Source organism: Bombina bombina, chromosome 8, assembly GCF_027579735.1.
Source record: "Bombina bombina isolate aBomBom1 chromosome 8, aBomBom1.pri, whole genome shotgun sequence".
NCBI lineage: Eukaryota > Metazoa > Chordata > Amphibia > Anura > Bombinatoridae > Bombina > Bombina bombina.
The window spans coordinates 223,185,663-223,210,163 of NC_069506.1; the positions used below are offsets into that span (position 1 = coordinate 223,185,663).

The 24,501-nt window shown below is 43.1% G+C and overlaps 1 protein-coding gene across 1 annotated transcript in view; it reads left to right on the top strand.

Annotated features, from left to right (window-relative positions):
• Positions 1-15,255, top strand: part of LOC128638940 (guanylate-binding protein 1) — a 147,027-nt gene extending 131,772 nt beyond the window's left edge. Inside the window, exons 10-11 of the mRNA XM_053691070.1 lie at positions 11,173-11,366; positions 13,983-15,255. Coding sequence (XP_053547045.1) covers positions 11,173-11,366; positions 13,983-14,195 — 407 coding nt within the window. The 3' untranslated portion in view covers positions 14,196-15,255. The remainder of the gene's footprint in view (positions 1-11,172; positions 11,367-13,982) is intronic.
• Positions 15,256-24,501: the final 9,246 nt, after the last annotated feature.

The window sequence follows — 24,501 nt, forward strand, 5'->3', positions numbered from 1 at the left end:
CAATAGACCTGAAGGATGCATACTTTTGCGTCTTGATTCACAGGGAACATTTTTAGTTCCTGAGGTTTTCTTTTCTAAATCAGCACTTCCAGTTCATAGCTCTTCCGTTTGGCCTAGTTACTGCTCCAAGGATATTTACAAAGGTTCTTGGGGCTCTTCTATACGTTGCCAGAACACAAGGTATTACAGTACTGCCTTACCTGGAGGCTATCTTGGTACAGGCACCATCTTTTCATCTAGCGGAAGAACATTCTGAGTCCCTTCTCAGTCTTCTTCGATCACATGGATGGAAGATAAACTTGGAAAAGAGTTCTTTTACTCCAAGTACAAGGGTGAATTTCCTGGTAACTATAATAGACTCCATATCCATGAGAATATTCCTCACATGTCAGAGACGTTGCAAGCTAACTCCAGGCCTCCTCAAGACCCTCAGTGGCTCAGTGTATAAAGGAAATCGGACTCATGGTGTCCTGCATGGACATCATTCCTTTTGCCAGATTCCATCTCAGACCCTTACAACTATACATGCTGAGACAATGGAACGGCAACCATTCAGATATGTCTCAACAGATTGTGCTGGACAGCCTGTCAAGAGACTCGCTCTCCTGGTGGCTCTGTCCAGATCATCTGTCCCAAGGCACTTGCTTTTTTAAACCATCCTGAGAGCTGGGAGATTGTGACTACGCAAGTATTTCTGGCTGGTGAGCCGTGTGGGGTGCCAAGAAGGCACAAGGTTTGTGGAGTCCTCCCTTCTGATCAATATTTTGGAACTCTGGGCAATCTTCAATGCCTTGAAGGCTTGGCCCCTTCTGGGTTCATCCCAGTTTATCAGACAATATAACCTTGGTTGCCTATATCACGAGAAGTTCCTTGGTAATTAGAGAAGTATCTCAGATACTAGAGTGGGCGGAGACTCACAAATGTACGCTGTCAGCTATCCACATTCCGGGTGTGGACAACTGGGAAGCGGACTTTCTCAGCAGGCAATCCTTTCACCCTGAGGAATGGTCTCTTCACCCAAGGTGTTTGCAGAGATATGCAGTGAGCGGGGGGTGCCGGAGATAGATCTCATGGCATCCCGGCTCAATACCAAGCTACCCAGGTATAGGTCGAGGGATCCTTAGGCGGAATTGATAGATCCCCTATCAGTACCATGGAGGTTCAGTCTCATATCTTTTCCCTCCATTACCGCTTCTTCCTCGTTTGGTGGCTCGCATCATGCAGGAGCGAGAATCTGTGATTCTGATTGCTCCATCATGGCCGCGAAGGACGTGGTTTGTGGATCTGGTGGGGATGTCCTCATCTCCTCAGTGGAGGTTATCTTGTCGCAGAGATCTGCTGATACAGGGTCCCTTCGTTCATGAAAATCTGGATTCTCTGAGGCTGACTGCGTGGAGATTGAACATTTAGTCTTAGTCAAAAGAGGGTTTTTTGAGAGTGTCATCAACACTCTGGTTCAAGCTCATAAGCCAGTTACTCGTCGTATCTTCCATAAAGTGTGGAGGACTTGTACTGGTGTGAGGAGCATGGCTTTTCCTGGCATAAGGTTAAGGTTGACAGAATTTTAGCTTTCTTCCAGGATGGACTGGAAAAGGGCCTATCTGCTAGTTCCCTGAAGGGACAGATATCGGCCCTGTCGGTGTTACTGTACAAAAGATTGGCTGAGCTTCCGGTTTTGCAGTCCTTTGTTAAGGCTCTGGCTAAGATCAGACCCATGTTTGATCTTGGAGCCTCAATCTTGTTCTTAGTGTTTTGCAGCAGGCTCCGTTTGTGCCTATGCATACTGTTGACATTAAATTGTTATCTTGAAAGCTTCTTTTTTGTTGGCTATTGCCTATGCCTGCAGAGTTTCTGAGATTTCTGCTTTGCAATGTGATCCCCTTATCTGGTTTTTCATGCTGATAAGGCGGTTTTATGCACTAAACTAGGGTTCCTCCCTAAGGTGGTATTGAATCGTAACATTAATCTAGAAATTGTTGTTCCTTCCTTGTGTCCTAATCCTTCTTCAGTGGAGGAATGTTTGCTTCATAATCTAGATGTTGTTCATGCCTTGAAGGTCTATCTTCAGGCTACTAAGGAGTTCAGGAAATCTTCCTCTTTGTTTGTCATCTATACGGGGAAGCATATGAGGCAGAACGCTACTATGACTTCTCTATCTTTCTGGTTGAGGAGTGTGTTCCACTTAGCTTATGAGTCAGCGGGACCTGGTCCTCCTTGCACACTTTTTCTAAAATGTACAAGTTTAATGTGTTTGAAGCAGCTTTTGGGAGAAATGTTTTGCAGGCTGTGGTGCCCTAAGAATATGGTCTGCCTCTTTTTTTTGTTCCCTCCCGTCAGTATAAACACCCCTAATCTGCATCCCTGACTTGGCCAACACCTAACTAAAGTTATTAACCCCTAATCTGCCGCTCCCGACATAGCCTCTTTTTTCTTTTCTCTCCCGTTATTCATTCACACCTACATTACAAGTTCTGCACTAAACAGGGAGAGAAACTAATAAAAAAGTTGCGTTATTTCACTCTCCATAGTGCTGCCATTACGAGTTACTGAATAGTCTCCTTGTACGTGTGATATGGTGGCGTTTAGCTCCATACCGCACAAAAGCCAAGGGCTGAGTTTACATGCTCGTTCACGCTTTCCCCCATAGACAAAAACTAACACCTGAAGTGCGGAATGAAAAATCTCTGTAACGCAACCCCATTGATGTCTATGGGGAAAAAAAAGTTATTAACCCCTAATCTGCCGCTCCCGACATCGCTGACACTAATAAAAGTTATTAACCCCTAATCTGCCACTCCCCGACATCGTTGACACTATAATAAAGCTATTGACCCCTAAATCTCCGGCCTCCCACATCGCCACTACTAAATAAACCTATTAACCCCTAAACCTCCGGCCTCCAACATCGCCGCTTCTAAATAAACCTATTAACCACTACACCGCCAGCCTGCCCACATCACAAAACACTAAATTAAACTAATAACCCCTAAACCTAACACCCCCCTAACTTTAAATTAAAATTACAATATAATTATCTTATAATAAATCAAAACTCACCTGTGAAATAAAAATAAACTAAAAGTATAAATTAACCTAACATTACTATTCTAAATAAAAAAATAAACAAATATTACCAATTAAAAAAATCTAATTTACAAATTTCAGTAGCTCTCAACCTATCGGCTGATTTGAATTTTAAGAATCAAATCAGCCAATAGGAATGCAAGGTACGCCATTTTGAAACGGCTACCTTGCATTCAACTTCAGTGTACGTCGGTGACCGTATGAAGAGGACGCTCCACGCAGGATGGCTCCGCTCTGTGCCGCCGGGATGAAAATAGAAGACGCCCCTGGAATGGATGAAAATATTGCCGCCTGGATGAAGACTTCTCGCCGCCTGGATGGAGATGGATGTCCGGACTTCATGAACCATGATTGGATATTCTGGGGTTAGTGTTTGTTTTCCATTTTTTTGGGTGTTTTTTTTTTTTAGATTAGGGCTTTGGGCTTTTGGAAAAGAACTGAATGCCCTTTTAAGGGCAGTGAAAAATAGCTGATTGCCCTTTTAAGGGCAATGCCCATACAAATGCCCCTTTAGGGGCAATGGGTAGCTTAGGTTTATTTTAGAGTTAGGTTTTTTATTTTGGGGGGTTGGTTGGGTGGTGGGTTTTACTGTTGGGGGGACTTTGTATTTATTTTACAGGTAAAAGAGCTGTTTATTGTAGGCTAGAAGGTGTTTTTATTTTGGGGGGCTTTTTTATTTTTATAAGGCTATCAGATTAGATGTAATTGTTTTTATTTTTGATCATTTTGTTTATTATTTTTTGTAAGCTTAGTGTTTTTTATTTTTTGTAATTTAGTATTTATTATTTTTTATAATTTTAGATTTTTTTATTTTTTTCGTCGTGTTTTTTTAAATTTGTAATTTATGTTTTTAATTGGTAGTATTTTTTATTTTATTTGAATAGTAATGTTAGGTTAATTTATAGTTTAATGTTAGGTTTAATTTCTCCAACATAGGTGTGTCCGGTCCACGGCGTCATCCTTACTTGTGGGATATTCTCTTCCCCAACAGGAAATGGCAAAGAGCCCAGCAAAGCTGGTCACATGATCCCTCCTAGGCTCCGCCTACCCCAGTCATTCTCTTTGCCGTTGTACAGGCAACATCTCCACGGAGATGGCTTAGAGTTTTTTAGTGTTTAACTGTAGTTTTTCATTATTCAATCAAGAGTTTGTTATTTTCAAATAGTGCTGGTACGTACTATTTACTCAGAAACAGAAAAGAGATGAAGAATTCTGTTTGTATGAGGAAAATGATTTTAGCAACCGTAACTAAAATCCATGGCTGTTCCACACAGGACTGTTGAGAGCAATTAACTTCAGTTGGGGGAACAGTTTGCAGTCCTTTGCTGCTTGAGGTATGACACATTCTAACAAGACGATGTAATGCTGGAAGCTGTCATTTTCCCTATGGGATCCGGTAAGCCATGTTTATTACGATTGTAAATAAGGGCTTCACAAGGGCTTATTTAAACTGTAGACCTTTTTTGGGCTAAATCGATTGATATTAACACTTATTTAGCCTTGAGGAATCATTTATTCTGGGTATTTTGATATAATAATATCGGCAGGCACTGTTTTAGACACCTTATTCTTTAGGGGCTTTCCCAAAGCATAGGCAGAGTCTCATTTTCGCGCCGGTGTTGCGCACTTGTTTTTGAGAGGCATGGCATGCAGTCGCATGTGAGAGGAGCTCTGATACTTATAAAAGACTTCTGAAGGCGTCATTTGGTATCGTATTCCCCTTTGGGTTTGGTTGGGTCTCAGCAAAGCAGATACCAGGGACTGTAAAGGGGTTAAAGCTTAAAACGGCTCCGGTTCCGTTATTTTAAGGGTTAAAGCTTCCAAAATTGGTGTGCAATATTTTCAAGGCTTTAAGACACTGTGGTGAAAGTTTGGTGAATTTTGAACAATTCCTTCATGTTTTTTCGCAATTGCAGTAATAAAGTGTGTTCAGTTTAAAATTTAAAGTGACAGTAACGGTTTTATTTCAAAACGTTTTTTGTACTTTCTTATCAAGTTTATGCCTGTTTAACATGTCTGAACTACCAGATAGACTGTGTTCTGAATGTGGGGAAGCCAGAATTCCTATTCATTTAAATAAATGTGATTTATGTGATAATGACAATGATGCCCAAGATGATTCCTCAAGTGAGGGGAGTAAGCATGGTACTGCATCATTCCCTCCTTCGTCTACACGAGTCTTGCCCACTCAGGAGGCCCCTAGTACATCTAGCGCGCCAATACTCCTTACTATGCAACAATTAACGGCTGTAATGGATAATTCTGTCAAAAACATTTTAGCCAAAATGAACCCTTGTCAGCGTAAGCGTGGATGCTCTGTTTTAGTTACTGAAGAGCATGACGACGCTGATATTAATATCTCTGAAGGGCCCCTAACCCAATCTGAGGGGGCCAGGGAGGTTTTGTCTGAGGGAGAAATTACTGATTTAGGGAACATTTCTCAGCAGGCTGAATCTGATGTGATTACTTTTAAATTTAAATTGGAACATCTCCGCATTTTGCTTAAGGAGGTATTATCCACTCTGGATGATTGTGAAAATTTGGTCATCCCAGAGAAACTATGTAAAATGGACAAGTTCCTAGAGGTGCCGGGGCTCCCAGAAGCTTTTCCTATACCCAAGCGGGTGGCGGACATTGTTAATAAAGAATGGGAAAGGCCCGGTATTCCTTTCGTCCCTCCCCCCATATTTAAAAAAATTGTTTCCTATGGTCGACCCCAGAAAGGACTTATGGCAGTCAGTCCCCAAGGTCGAGGGAGCGGTTTCTACTTTAAACAAACGCACCACTATTCCCATAGAGGATAGTTGTGCTTTCAAAGATCCTATGGATAAAAAATTAGAAGGTTTGCTTAAAAAGATGTTTGTTCAGCAGGGTTACCTTCTACAACCCATTTCATGCATTGTCCCTGTCACTACAGCCGCATATTTCTGGTTTGATGAACTGATTAAGGTGCTCGATAGTGACTCTCCTCCTTATGAGGAGATTATGGACAGAGTCAATGCTCTCAAATTGGCTAATTCTTTCACTCTAGACGCCTCTTTGCAATTGGCTAAGTTAGCGGCTAAGAATTCTGGGTTTGCTATTGTGGCGCGCAGAGCGCTTTGGTTGAAATCTTGGTCGGCTGATGCGTCTTCCAAGAACAAGCTACTAAACATTCCTTTCAAGGGGAAAACGCTGTTTGGTCCTGACTTGAAAGAGATTATCTCTGATATCACTGGGGGTAAGGGCCATGCCCTTCCTCAGGATCGGCCTTTCAAGGCAAAAAATAGACCTAATTTTCGTCCCTTTCGTAAAAACGGACCAGCCCAAGGTGCTACGTCCTCTAAGCAAGAGGGTAATACTTCTCAGGCCAAGCCAGCTTGGAGACCAATGCAAGGCTGGAACAAGGGAAAGCAGGCCAAGAAACCTGCCACTGCTACCAAGACAGCATGAAATATTGGCCCCCGATCCGGGACCGGATCTGGTGGGGGGCAGACTCTCTCTCTTCGCTCAGGCTTGGGCAAGAGATGTTCTGGATCCTTGGGCGCTAGAAATAGTCTCCCAGGGTTATCTTCTGGAATTCAAGGGACTTCCCCCAAGGGGGAGGTTCCACAGGTCTCAGTTGTCTTCAGACCACATAAAAAGACAGGCGTTCTTACATTGTGTAGAAGACCTGTTAAAAATGGGAGTGATTCATCCTGTTCCATTGAGAGAACAAGGGATGGGGTTCTACTCCAATCTGTTCATAGTTCCCAAAAAAGAGGGAACGTTCAGACCAATCCTAGATCTCAAGATCTTAAACAAATTTCTCAAGGTCCCATCGTTCAAGATGGAAACCATTCGAACTATCCTTCCTTCCATCCAGGAAGGTCAATTCATGTCCACGGTGGATTTAAAGGATGCGTATCTACATATTCCTATCCACAAGGAACATCATCGGTTCCTAAGGTTTGCATTCCTAGACAAACATTACCAGTTCGTGGCGCTTCCTTTCGGATTAGCCACTGCTCCAAGGATTTTCACAAAGGTACTAGGGTCCCTTCTAGCGGTGCTAAGACCAAGGGGCATTGCAGTAGTACCTTACCTGGACGACATTCTGATTCAAGCGTCGTCCCTCCCTCGAGCAAAGGCTCACACGGACATCGTCCTGGCCTTTCTCAGATCTCACGGCTGGAAAGTGAACGTGGAAAAGAGTTCTCTATCCCCGTCAACAAGGGTTCCCTTCTTGGGAACAATTATAGACTCCTCAGAAATGAGGATTTTTCTAACAGAGGCCAGAAAGACAAAACTTCTGGACTCTTGTCGAATTCTTCATTCCGTTCCTCTTCCTTCCGTAGCTCAGTGCATGGAAGTGATCGGGTTGATGGTAGCGGCAATGGACATAGTTCCTTTTGCGCGCATTCATCTAAGACCATTACAACTGTGCATGCTCAGTCAGTGGAATGGGGACTATACAGACTTATCTCCAAAGATACAAGTAAATCAGAGGACCAGAGACTCACTCCGTTGGTGGCTGTCCCTGGACAACCTGTCACGAGGGATGACATTCCGCAGACCAGAGTGGGTCATTGTCACGACCGACGCCAGTCTGATGGGCTGGGGCGCGGTCTGGGGATCCCTGAAAGCTCAGGGTCTTTGGTCTCGGGAAGAATCTCTTCTACCGATAAATATTCTGGAACTGAGAGCGATATTCAATGCTCTCAAGGCTTGGCCTCAGCTAGCGAGGACCAAGTTTATACGGTTTCAATCAGACAACATGACGACTGTTGCGTACATCAACCATCAGGGGGGAACAAGGAGTTCCCTAGCGATGGAAGAAGTGACCAAGATCATTCTATGGGCGGAGTCTCACTCCTGCCACCTGTCTGCTATCCACATCCCGGGAGTGGAAAATTGGGAAGCGGATTTTCTGAGTCGTCAGACATTGCATCCGGGGGAGTGGGAACTCCATCCGGAAATCTTTGCCCAAGTCACTCAACTATGGGGCATTCCAGACATGGATCTGATGGCCTCTCGTCAGAACTTCAAAGTTCCTTGCTACGGGTCCAGATCCAGGGATCCCAAGGCGGCTCTAGTGGATGCACTAGTAGCACCTTGGACCTTCAAACTAGCTTATGTGTTCCCGCCGTTCCCTCTCATCCCCAGGCTGGTAGCCAGGATCAATCAGGAGAGGGCGTCGGTGATCTTGATAGCTCCTGCGTGGCCACGCAGGACTTGGTATGCAGATCTGGTGAATATGTCATCGGCTCCACCTTGGAAGCTACCTTTGAGACGAGACCTTCTTGTTCAGGGTCCGTTCGAACATCCGAATCTGGTTTCACTCCAGCTGACTGCTTGGAGATTGAACGCTTGATTTTATCGAAGCGAGGTTTCTCAGATTCTGTTATCGATACTCTTGTTCAGGCCAGAAAGCCTGTAACTAGAAAGATTTACCACAAAATTTGGAAAAAATATATCTGTTGGTGTGAATCTAAAGGATTCCCTTGGGACAAGGTTAAGATTCCTAGGATTCTATCCTTCCTTCAAGAAGGATTGGAAAAAGGATTATCGGCAAGTTCCCTGAAGGGACAGATTTCTGCCTTGTCGGTGTTACTTCACAAAAAACTGGCAGCTGTGCCAGATGTTCAAGCCTTTGTTCAGGCTCTGGTTAGAATCAAGCCTGTTTACAAACCTTTGACTCCTCCTTGGAGTCTCAATTTAGTTCTTTCAGTTCTTCAGGGGGTTCCGTTTGAACCCTTACATTCCGTTGATATTAAGTTATTATCTTGGAAAGTTTTGTTTTTAGTTGCAATTTCTTCTGCTAGAAGAGTTTCAGAATTATCTGCTCTGCAGTGTTCTCCTCCTTATCTGGTGTTCCATGCAGATAAGGTGGTTTTACGTACTAAACCTGGTTTTCTTCCAAAAGTTGTTTCTAACAAAAACATTAACCAGGAGATTATCGTACCTTCTCTGTGTCCGAAACCAGTTTCAAAGAAGGAACGCTTGTTACACAATTTGGATGTTGTTCGCGCTCTAAAATTCTATTTAGATGCTACAAAGGATTTTAGACAAACATCTTCCTTGTTTGTTGTTTATTCAGGTAAAAGGAGAGGTCAAAAAGCAACTTCTACCTCTCTCTCTTTTTGGATTAAAAGCATCATCAGATTGGCTTACGAGACTGCCGGACGGCAGCCTCCCGAAAGAATCACAGCTCATTCCACTAGGGCTGTGGCTTCCACATGGGCCTTCAAGAACGAGGCTTCTGTTGATCAGATATGTAGGGCAGCGACTTGGTCTTCACTGCACACTTTTACCAAATTTTACAAGTTTGATACTTTTGCTTCTTCTGAGGCTATTTTTGGGAGAAAGGTTTTGCAAGCCGTGGTGCCTTCCATTTAGGTGACCTGATTTGCTCCCTCCCTTCATCCGTGTCCTAAAGCTTTGGTATTGGTTCCCACAAGTAAGGATGACGCCGTGGACCGGACACACCTATGTTGGAGAAAACAGAATTTATGTTTACCTGATAAATTTCTTTCTCCAACGGTGTGTCCGGTCCACGGCCCGCCCTGGTTTTTTAATCAGGTCTGATAATTTATTTTCTTTAACTACAGTCACCACGGTACCATATGGTTTCTCCTATGCTATTATTCCTCCTTAACGTCGGTCGAATGACTGGGGTAGGCGGAGCCTAGGAGGGATCATGTGACCAGCTTTGCTGGGCTCTTTGCCATTTCCTGTTGGGGAAGAGAATATCCCACAAGTAAGGATGACGCCGTGGACCGGACACACCGTTGGAGAAAGAAATTTATCAGGTAAACATAAATTCTGTTTTTATTTCACAGATAAGGTTTATTTTTATTTCACAGGTAAGTTTTTATTTATTATAAGATAGTTATATTGTAATTTTAACTTAAAGTTAGGGGGTGTTAGGTTTAGGGGTTAATAGTTTAATTTAGTGTTTTGCGATGTGGGGGCTGGCAATTTAGGGGTTAATAGGTTTATTTAGTTGCGGCGATGTGGGGGTCCTGCAGTTTAGGGGTTAGTACTGTAGGTTTATTTAGTGGTGGCGATGTGGGAGGCCGGAGGTTTAGGGGTTAATAACTTTATTAAAGTGGAGGCGATGTTGGGGAGCGGCAGATTAGGGGTTAATATATTTTAATAGTGTTGGTGATGTGGGTGTGATTTAATAGTCACGATGTGGGTGAAAGGCAGATTAAGGGTTAATAAGTTTAATAAAGCATTTGCAATGCGGGAGGTGGCGGTTTAGGGGTTAATAGGTAGTTTATAGGTATTAGTGTACTTTGTAACACTTTAGTTATGAGTTTTGTGAAACATTTTTGTTTTGCAAAATCCATAACTACTGGTCTCAGATGGCGGTATGGATCGTGTCGTTATAGGCTGTAACGCAAGAATTTTAGCCGGACCGCACAACCTGTAATACTGGCGCTGAAAATCCCACACAAAAACGTCATTTTTTTGAGTGGGGACTAGTCGTTGCATTACAGGCTAAAATGTTTGCGTTACAGCTATACCGACACGACTCGTCATATGCGTTCCTGGCTATTACACTGGAATGGCCATTTTTTCAGCGTTAAAAGCCGTACCGCAACCCTTGTAATCTAGCCATCAGTGTCCTCTGGAGCTTGGGTATAGTTTTCCCAACAGTAAGGAATGAAGTCGTGGACTCTCCCTGCCTTATGGAAGGAAAACATAATTTATGCTTACCAGATAAATTCCTTTCCTTCCTGGCAGGGAGAGTCCATAACCCCACCTGTAATTTATTTTTTTGATGGGCGGCTCCATTTTTATATTATTTCTTCTGGCACCTTTTATACCCTGTTTCTCCTACTTTTCCTTGTTTCCTCTGCAGAATGACTGGGGGATAGGGGAAGTGGGAGGGATATTTAAGCATTTGGCTGAGGTTTCTTTGCCTCCTCCTGGTGGCCAGGTGTTGTATTTCACAACAGTAAGGAATCAAGTTGTGGACTCTCCCTGCCAGGAAGGAAAGGAATGTATCTGGTAAGCATACATTATGTTATATTCCTATGGATATATATTTAAAAACAAAAATACTGCTCCACTAATAATCTAGCACTCAATGCCTGAGAGACATTTGTTTCTTCACTTCAGATAACAGAATTAAACAACAAGCAGCAGAACAGAAATTGCAGTTGGAGAGGGAAAATATACAACGCTTGGAGAAGATCAGAGAACAGCAGGAAATCAATTTTCAGCAGCAGACACTGATGTTAAAGGAGAAGATGGAGGAAGACAGACTAAAGCTATTGAAAGAAAATGAGTGGCTGATTGCACAGAAACAGAAGGTGATGTTATACATTAAAGGGATATGAAAGCCAAAAAATGTATTTTGTGATTTAGACAGAAAATATCATTTTAAAAAAGTTTCCAATTTACTTCTATTATCAAATTTGCTTAATTCCCATGATATTCTGTGTTGAAGAGATACCTAGGTAGATATCTGGTGCACTACATGGTATAAATAGTGCTGCCATATAGTGCTCTTGTAAATGGATAATGATCTTTCAAAACAGTTGCCATATAGTGCTCTAGAAACTGGCAAGCTGTTAAGCTTACGTTACGTTAAGCTTACGTCCCTATTTTTCAACAAAAGATATTAAGAGAAAAAATAAAATTGATAATTGAAGTAAATTAGAAAGTTGTTAAAAGTCGCATGCTCTAGCTGCATCATGAAATCATTTTTGTGGGTTTCATATTACATTAATAACTGTGATTTAGATTGCATTAGATAAAAAAATACTGGTTCCCTTTTTATTTGAGTGTCCCTTTCATCTGCTATATTACAATAGAGCCAGAGGGGTAGATTTATCATAGTGCGAGCGGACATGATACAGTGTAGCGTATCATGTCCGCTGCACATCGATAAATGCTGATAGCATACGCTGTTGGCATTTATCATTGCACCAGCACTACTTGTGAACTGCTGGTGCAATGCCGCCCCCTGCAGATTTGCAGCCGCTAAAAGGGGGTGTCAATCAACCCGATCATATTCGATCAGGTTGATTTCTGTCCGCGGCCACAGAGCAGGTGGACAAGTTATGGAGCAGCGGTCTTTAGACCGCTGCTTCATATCTTCTGTTTCCGGCGAGCCTAAAGGCTTGCGCAGAAACAAGGGCATCAAGCTCCATACGGAGTTTGATAAATCGGCCCCAGAGAGTTTTACTTGCTGCTTAGTAAATTTACCCACCTACCAACTGAACATATTAGGTACCTGGATGGGCATTATTAGCTGGTAGCGCAACAATATCAACACCTAGGGTCCCATTTACTAAGCAGAGGATGCAGATCTCTCATGTTAGTTTGCTTAGCCCAAGTTAAGAAGTAGCAATGCATCTTAAATAGATTGTAAACTTACACTATTGTCTCAACAATATTTGTTATAAAAAAGTAAATGATGGAAACTTTTATTGATCAAAATCTTTGTAGACGTTAAATTATATTAATAATTACCCTTTAATTTTGTTATACATTCTGCTGTTCCTCCGCCTGCAACGCATAGTCTATTTCTGTGTAAAATGACGAATCATGCTGTAACCAAATGTAATGCGCCCCCTTTCGTTATTATTAACTTGCTGGATGCCAAATAAACTATGCGTTGCGTGCGGAGAAACGGTGGAATATATAACAAAATGAAAGCATAATTATTTATATAATTTAGCGTCTACAATGATTTTGAACAATGAAAGTGCCCATCATTTACTTTTTTTATTACAAATATTGTTGAGATAATAGTGCAAGTTTACAATCACTTTAATCTCTCTATCACCTTAGAGTTGGGATGGACGTATGTGTTTAAATAATAGCATTTGTTTGGTAGAACAAAGTCATATGGACATTAGTTTGTACCAACGAATGTAAATACAGATAAAAAAACCCACTAATTCTGTTAAACAAATGTTATTTTCTTTTTCGAATGTTACATTCGTTTTTGAATGTTTTCAGTTAAATCATATGTATGCATTATTTTTTTTTAATATAACACAGTAATCGAATGTGTGTTGTTATTGAATCTTACTTTATTGAATGCTAGATTTAAAAATTATCATTGGAACTTATTGAAATCGAAATAGTGTTTAAATTTTGTTGTAAGTGCATATTCAAATTTGAAACAATGAAAGAGTTGTATATAAAGCCTTTAATTCTAAATCATATAGAATTACAAATTGTATTTTCATTACAAAAGAAAATTACTATTTTGATTGCAATGCATTTGAAATTGAATATAAAGAAGTACCGTATTGAAATTTCAAATTTAAAAAATAAAATAAAATAACATTCAAATGATCAAACAAACATACATTCTTTAGCATTCGAAAATACAAATTAATTGAATGAATGTTAGAATGTTAACCAAACAGTTGAGATTTATCATGAACAAGCAAATGCGTAAATAATATTTTTTTTGAATGTTGCAAAAAATTGCCATTCCCTACCTTAGTGATGGTGGATTTAAACTTGTTCATTTGGGGTGATTGACAGGCCCTGCTCAGGTGTCAGTGTTGTGCAAGAACTTTATTGTGCATTGATTACCATGGGCAATCACGCACATGTTCCCTGGATGGCCCACAGTCACTAAATTATGCAAAATTGTATTGAAATACAGTGGAAAATATTACCTTATTTGTACACCAAAAAATATTAAGAAGCTGCCTACTACGGGCTCTATTTATAAAGCTGAAAAACTTGTGGTGCAGGCTTGCTCTGCCTTTTGTAAGACCACTGCTTGTTAGCTTGTCTGAAACCTCAGATATAGCCAATGTCAAGCATCCAAGACTCTCCCAAGATGAATGTCAAGCCTTTCTCTTGCTACTGGTTGGGTAGACTGTGCAATAAAAATGTTAAAACTGTATAAAATGTGGACAGACAGGCTCTTTTAAATATGAATTATCTTTGCTTTACAGGAAAAAGAGGACATGATGAAAGAACAATTCCACCAGAAGGCACAAATGTTGGAAGAACAGATTAAAGATTTGTCGAAGAAGAATGAACAAGCATCTAGCAGTAGTTGGATAGATACAGGAATAGAACTTTTCACGGATGCTGCTTTGGTTTTAATGCCTGGTATTGCAGGCAAGGCTGCTGTGGCTTCAAAATGGCTAAGAAGATTGTTTTAATGGAATTTGATGGTGGAGTGAAATACCTTTATTTAATACCACCATGGCATCAATACTAGTATGTGAGAGCACCATTGTCAGACCACTAAGTTTATCTCTGCTATAGAAGAGTTGGTACATTTTGCTATTATAACAGTTAGTCAGATTTATAGTACACAAAACATATATCATTTGGTAGTAGACTACACATTTTTATCACCCGATCGGATGCTGCTAAGTAGCTGTCTATATTGCCTTTTGAAAGGACATGAAACTCAATTTTGTTTCCTTCATGATACAGATAGAGCATGCAATTTTAAATAACTTTACAATGTATTCAATAATCAAATTTGTTTTGTTCTCTTTGTATCCTTTATTGAAAAGTAGACCTAGGCAGGCTCAGAAGCTGCTGATTGGTCACTGCACATATATGCATCTTGTTATTGGCTTTTATCAAGCTCCCAGTAGTGGGTTGCTGTGCTTTCAACAAAGGATAATAAGAGAATGGAGCAAATTATATAATAGTTGTTTATTGGAAAATTGTTTAAAATGGTATGCTCTTTCTGAATCATGAAAGAAAATTTTGGGTTTTATGTCCCTTTAAGAAATAAAGCTCCATGTGACTGGACTGGTATGCTAACAAAGGGGGCATATTTCTGTATTAAACATTTTCTAGTGTTGATCTGGGTAATGTTAGTATATACAATATGAGCATAATACTAAAATAACTTTGTATGTTCCCTTTTTTGTTGTTGTTTTTTTAAGCCTTCAATGAAAAGCAGAACTTTCCTAGTAATCTATCCTTTGGTTGTCTGCATATATTATAGTTTAAATATATACTTAAATTGGTTGATTTATTCATTAATTGATAAAATAGGGTTCTATATTTTATAATGTATTGCAGTTATATGCAAGATATTCAAATTCAGGGCTATGCATTAATGGTTTTGCCGTCAATATCACTATTGATACAAAATGTTATATCTTGTGGTTATTCGCTTTGATGAAAAAACAGTGTTATAAAAGAATGTTCTTATATTGTATATATACTCACTATAATAAAGGCTGTAGCTGTTTGCAATCAATGTTATTGACTGAGATACTTAGGGTTACACTTTTTTTTATTACACAAATCTGTAAAGAACAAAAAATAAATGACAAAAAGTAAATCATATTCCATAAATAAATAAATCAAAGATAAATAAATTTGAATGTGCCAGAGCGTACACTCAGATATATTCCTGAGTTTAACTTTTTGTTCAACTGGTTAGAAGTAATTCTGGCTTGAATCAACATCGTAGAAACAGCACACAACTCCAGGATCAATGGAAATAAATATTGCCCCATAAGAGCAAGAGGATTATTGCACATTCCTACTTTCTGGTTTAACCAACCAATAGGATGAAAGATATTTTTATTGACTAATTTGAATTTTTAAATCAGCAAACAGGATTAATAACCGTTCCTACTGAATGATTTGAAATCAACCAATAGGATTAAAAACAGCCTGAATCGCTGTATAGAAGCTGTGTCTAATGCTTGAAATAACAGCCCTGGAACAATGCATATTGAGAAAGGGTCTGTGACCCCGGGGCAGGACGAGTTAATGAGGGTGAATTGCAGGTCAGTGGGTGGGATCTGTGGTGGGTTGGTAACCTGGTGGAACAGGAAGTCCTGTGCCTCTTCCAATCCGGACCTGATGGTGAGAAGAAGCTTTTCAGCCTCTTCTCACTTCTCACAGTGGCTGCAGCTGTTGCCAGGGAGAGAGGACCGCAATGGATGTTGGCGCGGCTGCAGGCCGCAGGTGCTATTCCAGGAGGCAGCGGGAATCCAGTGGAGATGGTGGAGGTGGCGATGTCCCCAGGGTCCAGGCCAGTGAGACTTCGAGACCTCCAGAGCACCTCAGTTTGGAGGCAGGAGTGCGGCAAGGAAGGTCGGCAGTTGGTGCATATGGCGCGGCATGGAGAGGGTCCAGAGGACGGCCGGCCAGGAGGAGGCGCGGCCTGCAGAGGAGTGATCAGCTGGATCTGGTGCAGCGACATCAGCAGCGGGCAGGTGACTGTGCCGCTCTCACGGGAGGATGACGGCGGTCAGGTGGGTGAGGTGACGTGTCCAATGGGGCCTGTGATAGAGATGGCGAGGGAAGCAGTAACGGCTGCTACATCAGGTAAGCGGCTGAGCTGTCGAAGAGGGCAGGCATTTGGCTGTGCTGGGGCAGAAGTCAGTAGAAGGTTTGTTGTAGGTCAAAGGGGGGGGTTTCCCTAGCAAAAGGGGGGGAATGACAGTGCTGATTAGTGGCAGGCACAAATGAGGCCTTGTGGTATGGGGAGGGATTGGGAAAAAAGGAAAGTGAGGGGGGGGAGGATGCTGCCCGAGGATGATTAGCGGCAGGCCCAGATGAGGCCTAGTTGTGTTGGAGAGTGGGGGAGGGAGAATTCTGTGGAGCGGGGGTGGATCCTGTGGATTAAGCAAAGGGGTGGCGGGGAGCAAGCAGCTAGGGAGTGTGAAAAGAAGCAGGGCAGTTTAGTTCATCGTGGGGAGTTCAATAGTGGGGGGATTATGCCCAGGACTGTATTAGTTGAGTGAAACAGGGTGTACATTAGAGGGTTTGGAGAGTTAGGGACTGAGTAGCGTGGGTTGCTAGGAGGATGGATCAGGGTCGATAGGTGTTTTGGGCAGGGATTATGGCAAGTGGGTTCCTATTCTGGTTCATGGAGCCTATAAAAGCCTAGGTAGTTGAGGAGGGTACCCGTTAGTGTACTATGGCTGATGGTTAGAAGGGGATGTTGCTGTAGATGGGGACAGTGAGTGAGGTTAGGCTGGAGGATGGGTGTGAGAGTTGTGTTTTGTCCTGTTTAAGAGGTCGGGAGGGTAGTTGGGGGGGGAGTCATGGTAATGTAATTACTATAATGTCCCTTTTTATATGGCACTGCCGCTTACATCAACCCCAGATGCAGGTGGGAGATGCAGCAGCGGCAGGATTCAGGAGAGAGACGGGGATTCCCTTGTGATCGAGGACATCCCTAGTGACTTTGATGATGTGGTACTGGAGGACAATGGCGTCACGGAGTGGTCTACAGCTGGCCAGGTGGGGGAACTGGATGCTTTGGAGCAGCTTTTAGGGTCAATTTCTCCTCCTCGTGTGGTTGAGGGGGACGGGAGAGGCAGGCACAATACCAGGGTACGAGGAGGGAGACCAGGTGGGAGGACGAGGGAAGAAAGAGATGTTATAGTGTCTGTTTTGGATGTCCCATTGCAGGTTGGTGGATGCCGGAGGAGGGACAGGTCTGCCAGTGGGAGTCTTGAGACGAGTCAGAGGCGAGAACGGTCTCGTTCGCCCATCAGGAGCAGGTACAATTAGGAAGGTCAGATGTCACCCACTTGGGGCGCGTATCGAGGAGACGGCAAGGTGCCGGAGTGGGGAAAGAAGGAGAAAGTCCAGGACCAGAAGGAGATCCCCAGGAAGGCGCCGGGAGTCCCCAGCAAGGGAAAGGAGGCGATTGGAAAGGGCTGCGATGACAAGGGAAGCGGGAGATGGGACGGCACATAGGACATCAGGTAAGGTGCCAGGTAACAAGGGTTCAATTGTCAATCAAAGCGGGAGTGTGGATGAGGTGCAGAATGTGTTGTTGAAAGGTCTGAAGGAGTTGGTGACGTGGATGGAGCAGTCTCTTGGGTGTACAACAGGGGTGGGGTCTCAGGTGAGTCCATCAAGGGAATGGGGAATCAGTGGTGCTAGTGGAAGGAGCTCAGGCTCAGGGGCAAGGGCTACAGCTGAGGTGGAGCCCATAGGGAACAGAGCTGCGGCAGGGATGGGGCAAGCGCCTAGTGGGGCAACGGCAGTAGTTGTGGAAGCTGTGGTCCCAGTAACAGGTATGGTAGTGGGGACTACGGCAGCGGGGAGTTCTGGGGGGGACCTTGAGGGTTTTGGATGAGGCATTGCGTAGACCATGTTTATGTTCCATTGGCCCGTTAGGTTTACATCTCGGGAACGAGGTAAAAGAGAAAATTTGGAAAAGGGAGTTTTTGGAGTTGTTCTCGCTTCTGCCTCTGGAACAATTTGTGGAGATTAAGGAGGATACCAAGGGCGAGCAAGGGAAGAAGGAGGAGGAAGAAAGGAAGAAGAGGTATTGGAAGATTCCTAAGACGTTCGCTAATTGGTCCAGGGCATTTTGCATTTTAGCCAGTATGAATACACAGAAGTTCCCGGATCCGGGATCTGCCCTGTTTTGATACCTGGATGAGATCTCTTTGGCCTACCAGACTTATGGGGGTATGACTTGGTGGAGATATGACGAGCAGTTTCGTCAAAGGATAGCAGTTCGTCCTGACATGCGGTGGGATGATAGGGATATGGGGATTTGGCTGGAGATTATGATGCCATTGAGGGGGGCAGTCCTTTTGGGTGGGTGGGAGTAGCCTTTCAAGTTCAGCCGGGAACAGTTCAGCAGTGGACCTCTGAAAGGGACTCTGTTTTCAGTTTAACGAAAGCCAATGTCGATTTGGGTCTTCGTGCAAGTACAAGCACTAATGTTCGGGCTGAGGGGGATTCATCCCTATGCGAAGTGCTTCAAAAATGGAAAAAAACAGGGCTAGAGCCGACGAGGTGGGTGTTCTGGGCACGGACACCAGTGGACATCAGAAGGATGGTCCTGTGGCTAAGGTGGTACTCTTAAGGTAGGGGGGAAAGTTGGGGATGAGGAACTGCTTTTAACTGGTTTCAGTTCAGGATTCCGTATTCCTTTTCAGGAGGTAAGTGGGTTGGGGTAACAGGGAACTTGAAGTCAGCACGGGAGTTTCCGGGAGTGGTGCGAGAAAAACTTGGGAAGGAGGTCTCCTTGGGGCGTATGGCCGTCACCCCTTGGCATAGCCTGCAGTTGTCCCCTTTGGGGGTAGTCCAGAAGAAGGCGCCAGACCAGTTCAGAATGATCCACCACCTATCATACCCGAAAGGTCGTTTGAATGATGGGATATATCCAGAACTGCTGGCGGTGCAGTACGCATCGTTTGATGAAGCTGTGGCCTTGGTTAGGCAGGCGGGCCGGGGGGCTCTTTTAGCAAAAATGGACATCAAGGCTGCTTTTTGGCTGCTTCCAGTTTATCCATCCTGTCACCATTTGTTGGGCTGTTTTTCGAAGGGCAGTTTTTTGTTGATTTATGCCTCCCTATGGGGTGTTCTATTTCATGTTCTTATTTTGAAAAGTTTTGCTGTTTTTTGGAATGGGTTGTTAGACAAGTTTCTGGTTCACGGTTAGTGGTCCATTATTTGGATAACTTCTTGTTTGTAGGCCCTGCGGATTCTTTGGAATGTCAACGGCTAATGGACGCTTTTGCCCAAATAGCTGTTGAATTTGGTATCCCAGTTGCAGGGGATAAGTCTGAGGGTCCAATTGTTGCGTTGAGCTTTCTAGGGATTCACATTGATTCTGTTGAGTGGAATGCAGTTTACCAATTGACAAGGTGGTTGATTTGCGTGATGTATTACAGCAGGCTCTGGGTCGGAAGAAGCTTAAGCTGAAGGAGATCCAATAGTTGTTAAGTAAATTAAATGTTGCCTGCAGGATTATCCCGGTGGGGAGGGGTTTTTTTTGTTGAAGGTTATCCTTGGCCACGTGGGGATCAAGGAGTCATTTCATCATGTTCGGATAACTAAAGCATTAAAGGAAAATGTTCTGGTATGGCTGAGGTTTCTGGAGGAATTTAACGGGAGGTCGTTAATTCAACAGGTAGGTTGGCAGGATCTGGATGTTCATCTGTTTACGGATGCCTTGGGGGCCCATGGGTTCTGAACATACCTGGGAGGTAAGTGGTGCTCGGACTCATGGCCGCCTGAGTGGCATACAAATGGTCTGACAAAAATTTTGGTTTTCCGTGAATTGTTCCCGTTATTGGTGGCTTTAATCATTTGGCCAGATTTGCTGAAGGACAGGAAGGTTAAGTTACACTCAGATAACATGGGGTTGGTGTGGCCCATAAACAATTTGACTGCATCTTCCCCTCCGGTGGTGGCGCTCTTCCATTTGTTTGTTTTGGAATGTCTGAGATGCAATGTGTTGTTTAGGGCGGTGCATGTGCCGGGTAAATTGAATGGGATTTCTGATTCACTTTCCCGTTTTCAGTGGGACAGATTCAAAGAGCTGGCCCCGATGGCAGAAGAAGTGGGACTGCATTTCCCGAAGGACTTGTGGATGGTGAATTTCCTGGCCTGTTGAGGATGGTGAGGTTTGCACTAGCTGGGTCTACATGTAAGGCTTACTCACAGGTATGGAAAGAGTGGCTCGAGGTACTTAAGCGGGCTGGGGGCCTTCATTGCTCAGAGATGGTTGGAGATTCTGTTGTGGTGGATGACAGGTTGGAGAGGAAGTAAGGCATTGAGGGCCATGGTGAAGCGTAGGTTAGCTGTAATAGCTTTCCTGTGTTAATGTCTGGGTTGGGAGGATATTACTAAGTCCTTTGTGGTTCGAATGGCAGCCAGGGGATTGTGCAAGGTACAGTGTACTCCTGATTCTAGGAGACCAGTGATTTTCTTAGTGTTACAGAAAGTGGTGGGGACCCTGGCTTCGGTTTGTATGAGGTGGTTCTTTTCAGTGCTGCGTTTGTATTAGCATTTTTTGCCGCTTTCAGGATATCAGAGATTGTAGGGGCAACTAGGCGGGATGGGGGGTATTCGATGGGGTGATGTGTGGATTCAGGATGGGAAACTTTTTCTTTGGTTGCATCAGTCGAAGACTGATCAGGAAGGAAAAGGGAGAGTTATTGGTCTAATAGCCAAAAGGGGGACATGTTGCCCAGTGGGTTCCGTGTCCTCTTTACTGCAAGTACATCCAAAAAGGGGGGCCCTTGCTTGTTCACCAGAACGGGAATATATTGTCCCGTTTTCAATTTGTTTCAGTTTTTAGGAAAGCATTGGCTTTTTTGGGACTGACGCCTCTCGGATGAAAGTGTAAAAAGGATTGGGAGGTGGGCCTCTAATAGATTTAGGTCATATGTTAGAAGTGATTTGGTTTTGTAGTTTCTTTTTATGTTTCCTTGATAGGTACCATGGAGTGTTGAATCATCGGCCATTCTTACATCTACTGGGCCAGGAGAGCGGCGATGGTTAAGGATAGTGGGAGCCAGCTAGGACTAGATGCTGAAATTGTTCGGGTTCGTGGTTCGGTTTTCGAGGCTTGAGATGGGACCAGGTTATTTGTAAGGTGGCTGGAATTTGCTAGATTGTTTTGGCCCCCTGGTATGTTGGTGATTCACGCTGGGGGTAATGATTTGGGATTCATCGCTCAAAAAGATTTATTAATGGATATCAAACGGGATTTGCTTCAGATCTTGGAGCTGTTTCCTGGTTTAGTTCTAGTGTGGTCTGAGATTGAACCTAGATTAAGTTGGAGGGCGGCTTTGGATGCAAACAGGTTGGAAGCTTGTAGGAGAAAGGTGAATAGGATTTTGAGTAAGTCCCCATTAAGGGGTCATGACAGCCCATGAACAATGCATATTGAGGAGGGAACTGTGATCCCGGGTAGGGCGAGTTATTAAGGGTGAATTGCAGGTCAGTGCATGGGATCTGTGGTGGGTTGCTAACCTGGCGGAACAGGAAGAACTGTGCCTCTTCCTATCCAGACCTGATAGTGAGAAGAAGCTCCCTCCCTCCCTGGATTACAGCTGTGGAGGTGTGTTATACTTGTCTCAGCTTGGCAGGGGCACTTGCCTTTTAGTGGATTGTGGAGTTCTGCTGGGGTACCTCCTGTAATAGCAGGAGAGATTTGAAGGGTCCGGAAGGGATCATTCGAACGGAGGAACAAAGAGTTTTTTGGCAAGCCCCGTGGGTTTTTAATGTTATACTGTTATTTGGGGTTATTTATATGTTATTTATGTTGTTTAATAAATTAAGCTGCTGCCTTTATACCCCAAGAAGTTGCATTGGTTTTTATTCTGAATAACGGAGTCCCCATTAAGGGGTCATGACAGCCCAGGAACAATGCATATTGAGGAGGGAACTGTGATCCCGGGTAGGGCGAGTTATTAAGGGTGAATTGCAGGTCAGTGCATGGGATCTGTGGTGGGTTGCTAACCTGGCAGAACAGGAAGAACTGTGCCTCTTCCTATCCAGACCTGATAGTGAGAAGAAGCTCCCTCCCTCCCTGGATTACAGCTGTGGAGGTGTGTTATACTTGTCTCAGCTTGGCAGGGGCACTTGCCTTTTAGTGGATTGTGGAGTTCTGCTGGGGTACCTCCTGTAATAGCAGGAGAGGTTTGAAGGGTCCGGAAGAGATCCTTGGAACGGAAGAGCAAAGAGTTTCTTGGCAAGCCCCATGGGGTTTTCATGTTATACTTTTATTTGAAGATATTTATTTGTTATTTATATGTTATTTATGTTGTTTAATAAATCAATCTGCTGCCTTTATACCCAAATAAGTTGAGTTGGTCTTTATTTGGAATAATGGGGTCCCCATTAAGGGGTCATGGTGGTTAATAGTAGTTTTGGAGTTATAGCGGCAGGGGGATATTGCTATGGGAGAATGTGACAGCTTAGGGGTATATGCAATAAGGCCCTAGCAACAATAAGGGTTAGTAGTGCGACTGTGCAAGGAGAATGTTATTTATTTATTTTCAGATTCATTGTCTATATTATTCTTTTATTGCACTACTGCAATAAATACCGCCCATTAAAATATCACAAGGCTTAAAAAATGAACAACAAAATGTGAAGTTTTACTGTACAGTAGATATTACCGCTGCATAAAGCTTGCATTGTTGCTTATAAACTTGTAATCTAGGCCTTAAAAAGCATAGGAGCAGCATGGCATCATGCCATAGAAATACTGCTAAAAATGTGTTGCCTCAGAAATCCTGTTGTTCTAGGGTCAAGCTTAGTTATGGATATGTGTTCTACACATTCATCAAATAAATTAGACATTTTAAGTAATTATACAGCCTAAATGGCTAAATAAAGTGATATTTTATCTCTTATAATGCAAAACATTTACTGGTCTTTTCTTGCAGTCTGGAACTGAGATATTAAATATTATATTAAAACATTTTGTGTGTCCAAACTAAATTTTTCATAATGGAATAAAACATGTGGGATATAAAAACAACTGATTGTTGTGAAAATTACAGAAAGTATAAAAAATATATTCCATACTATGTTCTTATGAATAAGATTAGTAATTATAGAGGGTTTTAAAAAGACACTTTTTTTTACTGACTGTCTGACTGATCTTTAGAGATCTTATGATCCCTTATTAAAAAAAAATGATGTTTTGTTAATTATAATTTTGACTTAAGAGCTTTACAAAACATGTTAATAGGATTAACAAAATTAACAGTGTGATGATTGCACTAGGAGTGGAGCTGATTAAGGGGATACATTTTTCCCACAGCTAATGCAGAGGGAGGAGATTAGCTCTTTTTATCAATGTGCGAGCGGACATGATACGAAGTAGCGTATCATGTCCGCCGCACATTGATAAATGCCGACAGCATAAGCTGTTGGCATTTATCATTGCACCATCAGTTCTTGTGAACTGCTGGTGCAATGCCGCCCCCTGCAGATTTGCGGCCAATCGGCCGCTAGCAGGTGGTGTCAATCAACCCAATCGTATTCGATCAGGTTGATTTCTGTCCGCGGCCTCAGAGCAGGCGGACAAGTTATGGAGTGGCGGCCTGAAAGCTCGCCGGACACAAGGGGCTCCATACGGAGCTTGATAAATATGCCCCTTAATGTCCACCATGCAAAGATCTAGGTGCCCTGTTGTAGCTCTGTGCCTTTTCTGATAGGAGCCAAAGTGGAGGACAATACTGCAGGACCTGAGGAAGGCAGGAGTACTGATGAGTTTCTAAATGTAGATATTTACCCTGTGCCTTCCTTCTTTGGGTACATTTTCTGTTCTATATCTTCCTCGTCTAATCTCTCTCCTGTCCCTTCTGCTCTTCTTGTTGTCCAGCAAGTCCCACCCCTTCAGTTTCTACATTTCACACCCCTATGTCTTATGTTGTGGTTGACAGCATGTTATCTGATGTGTTTACTGCTGTGTCCTCTTCATCTATGGCTAATTGGGAGGGGTTAGCTGGTGTTCCAATAGGAGTGTGGGTTTGGGAGGTCCTTCAAAGCTGTATTGGAGCAGGCTTATAATTCTTTGTCTGCTCCATTAAAAAAAGCTATCCACATTCTGTCCACAGCTTTTCTAGGCATACAGGCCCCAAGGGCATCACCAAACCAACATGATGGATCCTATGCAGCTACTGGAAGCACTTCAAGTGGCACAAACAACTCATCAGTCCTGTCTACAGTGACCATTTTGTAAATAATAGAGAGAGCAGATGGAAGCAA